At 44.8% G+C, this 12893-nt stretch overlaps 1 protein-coding gene across 1 annotated transcript in view; it reads right to left on the reverse strand.

The window, feature by feature from the left end:
- Positions 1-3341: 3341 nt before the first annotated feature.
- PSTPIP1 (proline-serine-threonine phosphatase interacting protein 1) overlaps positions 3342-12893 on the reverse strand; it is a 137982-nt gene continuing 128430 nt past the window's right edge. The window contains exon 15 of the mRNA XM_077264244.1: positions 3342-4588. Coding sequence (XP_077120359.1) covers positions 4457-4588 — 132 coding nt within the window. The 3' untranslated portion in view covers positions 3342-4456. The remainder of the gene's footprint in view (positions 4589-12893) is intronic.

Below are 12893 nucleotides of genomic sequence, written 5' to 3' on the forward strand. Positions count from 1 at the left end.
ATAAAAGGACCTGCAGTGTCAGTATAATCCCCAACAAAAAATATGTCTGAAGCATGCAGAGTGCTGCACTGCTTCTAAGATAAATGAGGGCCTCATACACATTCTGTTGAAATTGTTAGGTACTGGGACTCCGAGACTAGTAAAGCCTATGCACTAAGTGCAAGAACTGCCAAAGATTAGAAGGAAGAGGGACTCCAATACACCCTGTATTAGACATAAAGGAGGGCCTCATACACATTCTGTTAAAATTGTTAGATAGTGGGACTCCTGGTCTCATTATAAGTAAAGGCTGCCTGATAAACCTCTAAAAATTTGGAACAAGGGCCACATGATGACCCTGTAAAACTTTGGGCCAAGAGCTGCATGATGACCCTTTTGATATGGATGAGGAGGAGGAGGTTTTGCAGGAACCAGTAGGAGGTGGAGAAAACCCTGATGGAACTAGGGCCCGCAATCCTCGGCGCTGGTAGCATGTGTGCCATCCCAGGGACCGGCTTGGTCCTAGCCTCCACAAGGTTCACCCAGTGTGCTGTCAGGCAAATGTAGCATCCCTGGCCACAAGCACTTGACCACGTGTCTGTCGTTAAGTGGACCTTCAAAGTAACTACGTTGGTCAGGGCATGGGTAATGTTATGGGACAAGCGCTCGTGTAAGGTGGGGACGATATGTTGGGAAAAATAGTGGTGGCTGGGGACCGAGTACTGAAGGACAGCCGCCTCCATGAGGTTGGGAAAGCCTCAGTGTCCACATGCCTAAACAGAACCATTCTAGGGCAAGCAGTCTTGAAATGTGTCCGTTTAGTGTTTGGGTCTGTGTCTGACTGGGTACTTTTGTTTGCGTTACAAGGATCCGGGTTCCTCGCATGAAGAAACTGCTCTTTAGAAGAGAAGGAGAAAGACTGCCTATAGTGGGAGTGGATGGCTTCAGAGAGCGCAAATATGTGTTCAGCTCACAGGGATGTCAACCCGAAGGAGGGAGTGACCTACAGCCAGGATCTGGCCCAGAGTGGGAGATGTGTATGAGGGCGTGGCGCAGTGTGAGCAGCCCTTAAGGTGGAAGGCAAGAGGCATGGCCAAAAGCAGAGTAACCGGGATTGGCGAGTGACGCGGTGACTGCATTAGAAGTACGGCCACCGGGAGGGTGGGGCAAATGGAAAAAAACGCGCAGCAGCCGGTGCCATTCTGCTGTGAGAAAAAGAGGAGTAACCAGCAGCAGAGTGAGCATGAGAGTGGCAGAGCAGGTAAGCGAGCATTAGCCAGTGCTGGAGGACGTGATCCCTGTGTTGCGGGGGTGACAAAGACTGGGCTGAGAAGGTAACACGAGGCTGTGGAGAGAACATGCAGTTTTACTTGCAGTTTGCGAGTATCGCGTCTACTGCTAGGGTGACCAGAGTGATCTGGAAGAGGCCTGGATGGCGGTGAAGATGGACAAACCATTCTGTTTTGAATCTATAGGTGCCCCATTTCCTGAGACCAAAAAGGATCAAAAGAAAAAAGTGGAGACCTGGGAGGACCATGAGGGGGGAAGCTGAGGCCTGTGAGGAGAGAGTGGTGATTTGAGAGTCCCATGAGGGAGAAGCTGATATCCAAGTCCTGGGAGGAGGACCCCTGCCCCTTACAGGCACATTGGTGGTTCGGTGATGAGCCAGAGCTTCCGGCCCACCTAGCCCTGAAAACATCATCATTCAAGGTCACCTACCCCCCAGCCTCAAGTTGTCCCACACCAGACAGGCACCACTCCAGGCCTGGCTGTAACCGCTTCCTACTCAGGGAGAAGGCAGAGCGAGGTTGCGTAACATAGCGTCACTGGGGAGTATATGAAACCCGATGACATGATGCGGAAGGTTAATCACATTAATGCCAGTAGCCAGCATGGCTACACCATTACTGTATATATCAGGCAATCTGCGCATGTTTAACAGGCGCAAAACATGCGGGGCATGGACTCGAGCATGACCCTAGAGCACCACCGATACTCGATCGAGTATCGAACGTACAAGCACCCTTGCTCATCACTAGTATTTACCCAATACACTTTTTCATAATCACAAATTACATCCTATTAATATATGTCAGTCATCATATTATTTAGCACAGTGTACTTTTCATTTTGCCTTTCTACCGAGTTAATTCTCTTTTCTACTAGGGCTTTGACATCATGTCATTAAAAGCTGACTAGCTGAATCTTTTTAAGCTCTATATAGAAACAGGAGGTCTTATTTTCCCTGCATGAAGTCACTGCAAAATTGTCTGGCAGGGGGAGGAGACACTCCCTGTTTCTACATGGCGCAGAGAAAAGAGAATTATCTGGGTAGAAAGGCAAAATGAGCAATTGTAAGTACACAGTGCCATGTAATATAATGATTTCGTTATATTAAGAGGATAAAAGCTTTGATGGAAGGAGTGCTTTTTTAACCAGATATATGCCTTTACCCGGTAACTCATTTGTAGTTTTCAGCACACCACTAGTACAAGCTATATACAAGCAATCTTTATTAGTGATATGTAGTCCAAATTTCCAACTATGTGCATACCCACTCCTTTCTTTACCAATTTCCTTCCTTTGGCATCAATAAAATAAAAAAAAAATGATTTTCTTGAAATAATTTATTTTTTCCTCCTGTAAATTCTTAGACGTATATCACAAACCTATAAATAAGCTGTATGAGCATACTATACGACAGTCGCTGTCATATCCATATTTCAGCACAAAGTTGGGTGAAACTCTGCGGTGGGAGAAAGATGTTGTTTGCAGTTTGATAGATTTCTCCTATTTCACCGACATCACTATATTGGGCTGTACTGCAGACATATGCTATATAGTAAGGTTTCTAGCGGAATATAGAGAAAATGTGTCAGAAACTTATGAATAAAGGGTAGTGCAAAACCTATTGAGGTCGTGGGCAGTCAATGCTAGCGTCTCCTACTAAAACAAAGGAAAAAGTAAAATGTATCAACTAAAAGGTCAAAAAGTAGATGTTTATTATTAGATAAGTACAGACATCACAGATGTAGATGATGCTTTTCATAGTTGGGGGTCACAGCAACTAGTGACAATATATAGCCTATATTTTATTATATTTATTCTGACCTGATAATTGTAAGAGTATGTTCACACAGTTTTTTTTCTTTTTGCAGCAATCTTTTTAGGCATGATAAACGCAGTGTTAGCAGGAAAAAACATTGTGAACATTACTTGTGCTTTTGATGCATTTTTCAAACTGTTTTTTATTTCTTTTTTATACATCTATTCAAATAAATGGGTAAAAACTCTGAACTGACATGCTGTGGTTTTAAAAATATGCATTGCAACACATGAACAGAAGGGAAAAAAATGTGAATGAGATTTTAGAAATTATTTATTTTGTTAAGGCTGATGGACAGGTCTAGTCACAGGCTTCCATTTTGTGGACAGAAGAGCAGTGCAAACTTTAAAAGAGTATTCTCATGTTATCAAATGGCTTTAGTTAGACAGCATATAGATAAGCAAGTTTGCAATTGATTTGCTTTTTCTATCTGCTGTCATTCTCCTGTAATGAGAGCTTTTATCTTGCATAGTGTACAGCTTTCTGCCAAGGAGACTGACCACCAGAGCCTGGTGAGCATGTGCAGCAGCTACAATCCAGGCTGATGAGTTAACTCCTGAGATGCCAGACACTTATCTCCAGTTTATTGATTTCTATAGAGCACTTAGCAGCTCACCTTTGCCCCCTTTAAGCTCCTGACATATTATTACTCTTGCATAATATCTTGCTGCCCCCACTCCACCAAAATCATCATTTTCAAGACCCTTAATGTGACACAGTAGCATAAGCTTAGCAGAAGGAAACTGACCAGAACTGTCACTCAAGGAGGAGTGCCTGCATTCTCAGCAACAAGGAGGAAAGGAGACTGCAGAGCTGTGCGCTGCTTAAGACACAACTTGAGAATACCCCTTTAAAAGAAGTTTGGAATAACAAGCACAAAAGGAGAATTTGTAATACTTATATATTAGTAAGAGCCACAAAATCGTAATCCTGACACATTTGTTAAAACAAAGTGGCCGATCCCTTTAGGAATTAATGTGAAACTTGATTTTTTGGCAATGCGTTATCATTAATCAGTAATTGTCACTGCTTTGAGCTAACACAAGGAAACTTCTCACATATCAGACAATGAAGATCTATATCCATTCAACTATGTTTAATGCTTTTCATGGACAGTTCATCAAGCATTTCATGATGGCTTTTCTATGGGAAACGTTCTCCTCTGTAAAACTCTGAGAAAGCTGCACAGTTTTTCTTCAAAATACAATATGCAGCATAGATTTACAATTTACAGTGACCACAAACATATTATTAGCTGCCATCTACCTGTGCATTAAACATTGATCATGAAATTACAGATAATATCACATCTGTACAAGCGAGCGTGTCTCTGCCCCTTATATCATCGGTATCTGGATATGATTCTGGTTCTCAGAGTTTTTTAAGGTAAGATCCAGGCACAAGACCAGTCTGTCCATTTCTCTCCACAGACCACCAGCCATCTTCTCCTTCTTCTATCACCAGCACCACGTCTCCAGCACTAATCTCCAGCTCCTCAGTGCTCTGAAAGAATCAGACATTGTCAGGCCAACATCATATAATTGTATTTTTGTTCCGAGTGTTGTCCGTGAAAAAAAATGACATCACACGGAAAGCACTAGGACCTATGTTATTCATTTGAACTGTTAAGATAACAGTTTTTTTCACACGAATCTGCAGGTGAAAAAAATTGCAGCATGCAGTAGTTTCTTCCATGCTTTAGATAAGATTTAAGTCTATGGGCTTGCAAAAAAAATCAGATCCCATACTGATAAACCCTATAGAATTTGATTTGTATGGAAACATTGCAATTTTTTTTACCATGAAATACTGCATTTCGTGTTAGGCTACTTTCAGACTAGCGTCGTACTCGGGCCGTCGCAGTGCGTCGGGCCGACGTACCGACACTAGCAGTGAATGCGCCGCACAACGGGGGCAGCGGATGCTGTTTTTCCACGCATCCGCTGCCCCATTGTGAGGTGCGGGGAGGAGGGGGCGGAGTTCCGGCCGCGCATCCGCGGTCGGAAAAGACATTCTCGACGCAGCAAAAAATGTTACAAGCAACGTTTTTTGCTGCCGACGGTCCGCCACAACACGACGCAACCGTCGCATGATGGTTGCGACGTGTGTCAATGCGTTGCAATGCGTCGCTAATGTTAGTCAATGGGGAAAAAAACGCGTCCTGCAGACAACTTTGCAGGATGCGTTTTTTCACCAAAACGACGCATTGCGACGTATTGCAAAAAACGCTAGTGTGAAAGTAGCCTTATAAATTTTAACAGATGCAAATGTATAGTGATGTGAAAAAGTGTCCGACCCCTTCCTGATCTCCTTTTCTTTTGAATGTTTGTCACGCTTAAAATGTTTCATATCATAAAACAAATTTAAATATTAGACAAAGATAACACAAGTAATCACAAAATGCAGCTTTTAGCCCCTTATTGACAGCCAATTTTGTCTTTAACGACCAAGCCAATTTTTACAACTCTGACCACTGTCACTTTATGAGGTTACAGCTCTGAAATGCTTCAACGGTTCCCTCTGATTCTGAGACTGTTTTTTCGTGACATATTGTACTTCATGATAGTGGTAAAAAATTTTCGATATTACTTGCGTTTTTTAATGAAAAAGACAGCAATTTGGCAAAAATGTAAAAAATTTGGCAATTTTCAAATTTTTTATTTTTGTGCCCTTAAATCAGAGAGTCATATCGCACAAAATAGTTAATAAATAACATTTCCCACATGTCTAGTTTACATCAGCACAATTTTGGAAGCATAATGTTTTTTGTTAAGAAGTTATAAGGGTTAAAATTTGACCAGCAATTTCTGATTTTTCCAACAAAATTTACAAAACCATTTTTTTTAGGGACCACCTCACATTTTAAGTGTTTGAGGGGTCAATATGACAGAAAATACTCCAAAATAACACCATTCTAAAAACTGCACCCCTCAAGGTGCTCAAAACCACATTTAAGAAGTTTATTAACCCTTCAGGTGCTTCACGAGAACTAAAGCAATGTGGAAGGAAAAAAATGAACATTTTACTTTTTTCACAAAAAATTTATTTTAGACCCAAACTTTTTTATTTTCACGAGAGTATCAAGATTATATGGACCATAAAATTTGTTGTGCAATTCCTCCAGTGTAGGCCAATACCCCGCATGTCGGGGACAGCAACTGTTTGGGCGCATGGCAGGACTCTGAATAGAGGGAGCACGGTTTGACTTTTTGAACGCAAAATTGGCTGGAATCAAAGGCCCACACCATGTCGCGTTTGGAGACTCCCTAATGTACCTATACAGGAAACCCCCCAATTCTAACTCCGACCCAAACACAGCCCTACCTCTGACCCTAAACCCAACCTTAACCACAACTCTAACCCCAACTCCAACACCACCCTAACCCCAACTGTAACCCCAACACCACAACCGTAACCCCAACACAACCCTAACCCTAGCCCCAACCCCAGCCATAGCCCCAACCCTAGCTCTAACCCCAACCCTAGCCCCAACCCTATTCCTAACTGCAAAGAATGGAAAAAAATACATTTTTAAAATTTTATAATTAAAGGGGTGATAAAGGGGGGTCTGATTTATTATTTTTTTATTTTGATCACAGTGATAGGGTCTATCAAAATGAACCAATAGGAAAAATCTCCTATTGTTGCCGGCTGGCAGATCTGCCATTTTCTTCCAGGAAGAAGATGCCATTTTCTTCCAAGAAGAAGTTGCCGAGGGCTGGCGGACAGAGCCGGAGGGGCCAGGGATACCAGAGGTATCAAGGGTGGGGGCTCAGGGGACCCCATTTCTCCTCTGGTATGCTAGATCTATCAGAGGAGAGAGAAATGAATGGGAAATCTGACTTTTTTTGCGATCGCCATTATTCCGTGAATAACGGTGATCATGAGACGGGATGGTAAAAACCAAACCGAATCATGTTCTCCGGGGTCTCAGCTACCCCTGGTAGACGAGACCCCGGAGATTTTCCGACACTGGGGGTGCTATAACCTTATTTCTTCATTAAAAAGCGGTGCTGAGGAATAAGTACCCTTTACTGCCGCCATTAAAAGGCATATTGACAGTCATTAAGGGGTTAAATTAAGGTCTTTATTATTAAGGAAAAAAGAAATCCAAACCTACAGTGCTTTGTGTAAAAAAGTGAAGCCCACCCACTTCTCTTTTAAAACATAAATTAATTGTGGTTTATCACATCCTTAGGAAGCTAAGTTCAAATTCCCCAAGCCACACCCAGCGCTGATTACTGCCACACCTGTTCGCAAACAAGAAATCACTTAAATAGAACCTGCCTAAGTGAATTAGACCAAAAGTTCCTTCAAAAGCTAGACATCATGCAGTGATCCAAAGAAATTCTGGAGCAAATGAGAAACAAAGTAATTGAGAAGTATCAGCATGGAAAAGGTTATAAAGCCATTTCTAAAGCTTTGGGACTCAAGCGAACCACAGTTAGAGCCATTATCCACAAAAGGCAAAAAAATAGAACAGTGGTGAATCTTCCCAGGAGTTGCCGACCGACCAAAATTACCCCAAGAGCGCAGTGATGACTCATCCAAGGGGTCACAAAAGACCCCACAAAAACATCCAAAGAACTTCAGGCCTAACATGCCTCAAGTGTTCATGACTCCACCATAAGAAAGAGACTGGGCAAAAATGGCCTGCATAGCAGAGTTCCAAGACAAAAGCCACTGCTGAGCAATAAACAGCATAAAGGCTCCTCTTAGTTTTGCCAGAAAACATGTTGATGATCCCTAAGACTTTTGGGGAGAATACTCTGTGGATTGACGAGACAAAAGTTGAACTTTTTGGAAGGTGCATGTTTCATTACATCTGGTGTAGAAGTAATACAGCATTTCAGAAAAGGAACATCATACCAACAGTAAGGCTGCTTTCACATATCAGTTTTTTGCCATCAGTCGCAATCCATCGAATTTTGAAAAAAAACGGATCCAGAGTCTGATGCCGCCGGACTCGTTTTTTTCTCATACACTTGTATTAGCGACGGATTGTGATGGATGGTGTCATGGGGTCCTACTCCAGTATCACACAATCAACAGAGCTATAATATAGTAAACAATCCCAAGACCTTTATTAAGGCAAAAATACGAAAGGTCCATATACGATCCACCACACAAAGGATAAAATAGTCCAGAACACGAATGCAGTTCAGTAACAGGATAAAAGTCCAACAATCCAGCAGACAGAGGATAGCATAGTCCATATACTCTTCTTTCTCTCTGAGATGCTGTGAACACATCATCATTCCACACAGGACTGATCTGTGTCTCGCCTTCTCATTCACAGATCAGGAGGGGGCTGATATCAGATGGCAGCAACAGCCATTCATCAATTAGCAAATAACTCCTTCTACAAGAGAACACCATGAAAATAAGTAAAACAGAAATATACACAAAAAGAATACCCACATAGCATATCACACCATCATAACCTCTCCCCCCTCATAATAAGTGAGCACGCTATGAGGTCTACACAGACCTCTGGCCTGCTCACTTTAGTCCACATTGCTCAATAGTTTATAGTTCCTTGTACAATGGCAGGGGTTGCAATAATCATGAGCACTTGTCCATAAATTCCCAGGTCCTGGCTTTATGGTCATACCAGGCTTTTTAACTGGACTGGGCCGTTCGCTGATGTTCTGTCACGGGGTACTGGGTAGACTAAGGCTGGTTACCCGGGCCCCTGCGATTTCCCTTAGGCTAGGGAAACCCTGTCTGTCCCTTTCCCAGAAGTTACACTAAAGGTGTGCATGTCTGGGCCGCCAGGCCTGACCCTGTCTCCTGTTTCAGCCCGAAGCTGAGACCACCACCCGCCACCCATTGAAGAGACCACACACCAATCCCCACAGAAAGCACAGACAGGGAAAACTGAAAAACGCACCACGCCGCAGACATACAGGAATACATTATAATGTGCATAGGGCAAAACAAATACAAATATAGGAAGGAGGAATATGACAAAGGATACTACACCACCAGATACGATATTCCTCCAACAAGACCACCACTCCAGACCGGAATCACTAGGCACAAAGCACAAGCTATAATCAGCGACGCCCAAAGTCCAGCGCGACTATTTAAAGGCCGTGGGCGTGACCCAGCCTCCAACCTGATTACCAGCTAGATTAACCCCGAGCAAACTGGATAAAATCTAGCCGCGCCACTGAGCGTGTAGTGGACGTAAGTGGAATTACTGTCTGTCGGACGCCCTAGTGTGAACAGCATCCGACATGACAGTACCCCGCCTTCTACGAGGGACCCCAGGGCCCTCACGACTTAAAGGACCCGGCTTGTCCGGATGGCGGCGGTGAAACATACTGACCAGCTGGTCCGCATGTATGTCCGAGGCAGGTACCCAGGACCTCTCTTCCGGCCCATAACCACGCCAGTGTACCAGGTACTGTAATGTGCGGCACACTACACGAGAGTCAACCACCTTGGAGACTTCAAACTCCAAATTGCCATCCACCAAAACTGGAGGTGGCATAGGCGCCGTGTCCACAGAACCCACCACCTTTTTAATAAAGAACTGTGGAACACGTTGTGTATTTTATATACCGTAGGGAGCACCAAACGGTAGGCTACCAGGTTAATGATGGCGGCAACCCTAAATGGACCAATAAACCTTGGACCCAATTTCAAGGATGGAATCTTGAGTCTTATGTTTTTTGTGGACAACCACACCCAGTCACCCACACTCAGGTCCGGACCTGTCACACGTTCACTGTCAGCCACTCGTTTGTACCTTGCACCTACGCTTAGCAAATGCTGTTTCACTCTCCTCCAAATGGATGACAGTTGTGCTCCTAACTGGTCCTCCGGGACACCAGTAGAGCCCCGCTGACGCAGAGTACAAAACTGAGGATGGAGCCCGTAAACACAAAAGAACGGAGACTCCCCAGACGATTCCTGATGGTGATTATTCAGCTCAGATTAACTCAGCCAATGGAAGGGACGTCGACCACTCCTCCTGATTGTCAGAAACAAAACAGCGTAAGTACTGCTCCAAATTCTGGTTCATACGCTCGGTCTGACCATTTGACTGAGGATGAAACGCAGAAGAATGCGACAACTTGATCCCCAGCCGTGAGCAAAAAGCTTTCCAAAATTTTGCCACAAACTGAGTACCCCTATCAGACACGATGTCAGACGGGACCCCGTGAAGTCTGACCACCTCCTGCACAAAAACCTGAGCCAGAGTCTTAGCGTTAGGCAACGAAGGCAAAGACACAAAGTGCGACATCTTTGAGAACCGATCAACAACCACCAGAATGACCGTGTTCCCAGCAGAGGAGGGCAAATCTGTGATAAAATCCATGGAAATCTCCGGCCATGGCCTACTGGGTACCCCGAGAGGATGTAGTGTGCCAGCAGGACGAGAGCAGGACGTCTTAGCCCTAGCGCACGTGGTACATGCTGATACGTATGAGACCACGTCCTGTCGGATTTTGGGCCACCAAAACCGACGCGACACCAACTCCAAGGTACCCCTAACCCCTGGATGTCCAGCCAGGACAGCATCATGATGCTCACCCAACACCTTTAGGCGAAGATGGAGTGGTACAAACGATTTGTTAATGGGAAGCTCTGGTGGTACCTCCACCTGAGCCTCGGCAATCTCAGCCTCAACCTCGGTCGTGAGAGCCGAGACCACTACACCCTTTTGGAGGATGGGTACCGGATCTTCCCGAGGTTCTCCCCCCGGAAAACACCTGGACAAAGCATCCGCCTTAGTTTTCTTAGACCCAGGTCGGTACGTAACAAAAAAGTTGAACCGCATGAAAAACAATGCCCAGCGAGCCTGCCTGGGGGACAGACGCTTGGCTGACTCCAAATACAGCAGATTTTTATGGTCGGTGATAACTGTAACCTGATGGACCGACCCCTCTAAAAAGTGTCGCCATTCCTCAAAAGCCAACTTGATAGCCAACAACTCCCTGTTGCCGATATCATAATTACGTTTGGCAGACGACAGCTTCTTGGAAAAGTAGGCGCAAGGACGCAACTCGCCCAAGGATGAGCCTTGTGACAGCAACGCCCCCGCACCAACCTCAGACGCATCGACTTCCATGGTAAAAGGTTTTGATACGGCCGGTTGCACCAGAATGGGGGCCGAAGCAAAACTTTTCTTCACAAATTCAAATGCGCGCACAGCAGCCTGAGGCCAGGAAGAGAAATTGGTACCCTTTTTCGTCATGTCAGTAAGCGGTTTAGCAATGGTAGAAAAATCTTTGATAAACTTTCTATAATAGTTGGAAAACCCAAGGAACCGCTGGAGTGTTTTTAGGTTATCAGGCCGTTCCCAATGCAGCACCGCTTGCACCTTAGCGGCGTCCATTTTAAACCCTGAAGCAGACACAATATAACCCAGGAAAGGCAACTCCTGAACCAAAAATACACATTTCTCAAGTTTTGCATAGAGCTTATTTTTCCTGAGAAGCTGTAACACCTGCCTTACATGCTCTAAATGAGAATCACGGTCGCATTAGTAAATGAGAATGTCATGTAGGTACACAATAACGAATTTCCCCAGAACATTCGAGAATACATCATTTATGAAATGTTGAAAAACTGCAGGCGCGTTTGTCAACCCAAATGGCATCACCAAATTTTCAAAATGACCCTCAGGAGTATTAAAAGCTGTCTTCCACTCATCACCTTGACGGACTCTTATGAGGTTGTAAGCCCCCCTGAGGTCAAGCTTGGAAAACCACTTAGCACCAGCCACCTGATTGAACAAATCAGGTATCAGTGGCATAGGGTATGGATCATGAACCGTAATCTGGTTTAACTCCCTGAAATCCAGACACGGGCGTAGTCCGCCATCTTTCTTTTTAATGAAGAAGAACCCCGCTGCCACCAGCGAGGACGAAGGCCTGATGTGCCCTTTGCTCAAACTCTCAGCAATGTAATCTTTTAAAGCTAGCCTCTCAGGACCAGAGATGTTGAACATCCTTGCTTTCGGCAATTTAGCCCCTGGTTTAAACCTAATAGTACAGTCATAGGGGCGATGTGGTGGCAATTCTGAGCAACCCTTCTCTGAGAACACATCCGCGAAATCAAGCAGTGACTCAGGAATGCTTGGAGTCACAGCGGACACACATGTGGCCAGGCAATTCTCCTGGCAAAATCCGCTCCACTGAATTATGTCCTGAGTTTTCCAGTCAATAACCGGGTTGTGCATAGATAACCATGGAAAACCCAGAACCATTTGTGCAGGAAGATTACTGAGCACCCTACATGTAACCTGCTCAGAATGTAGGACCCCAATATGAAGTTTAACCTCAGCCACAAACTCAGTAATCTCCCCCTGTGGGAGAGGGGTAGCATTGATGGTGACCACCCGGATAGGATGAGGCAATTTTTCGACCGTGAACCCGGCCGTGCGTGCAAACTCCTCATCAATGAGATTAGTGGCAGAACCACTATCCACAAAAACAGTGATTGGCAGCTCTCTGCCAGCGACCATAACTCTGGCAGGGAGCCTACATTGAGAGACCACCATGGAGGATATGCATAAGCTCAGATTGGCCTCCTCCACTCCCTCTGAGCTTAGTAGTTTTCCGCCGTTGTGCTTTTTTTTAGAAAACAGAGGACAAGAATTTACATAATGCCCCTTTTTACCACAGCAAAAACAGAGTCCCTGCTTCCTAAGCGAGGGGGCTTGATGACGCGACACCCCTGCGATTTGCATAGACTCCGTGGGCTCACCTGCAGCAACCTCACGTGCACCTACAAACTCCCCCATAGGCGGCGTCTCTAGCGCCCCCTGACGCAAACGGCGATCAATGCGGAC

This window comes from Ranitomeya variabilis, chromosome 5 (assembly GCF_051348905.1).
Source record: "Ranitomeya variabilis isolate aRanVar5 chromosome 5, aRanVar5.hap1, whole genome shotgun sequence".
Classification (NCBI taxonomy): Eukaryota; Metazoa; Chordata; class Amphibia; order Anura; family Dendrobatidae; genus Ranitomeya; species Ranitomeya variabilis.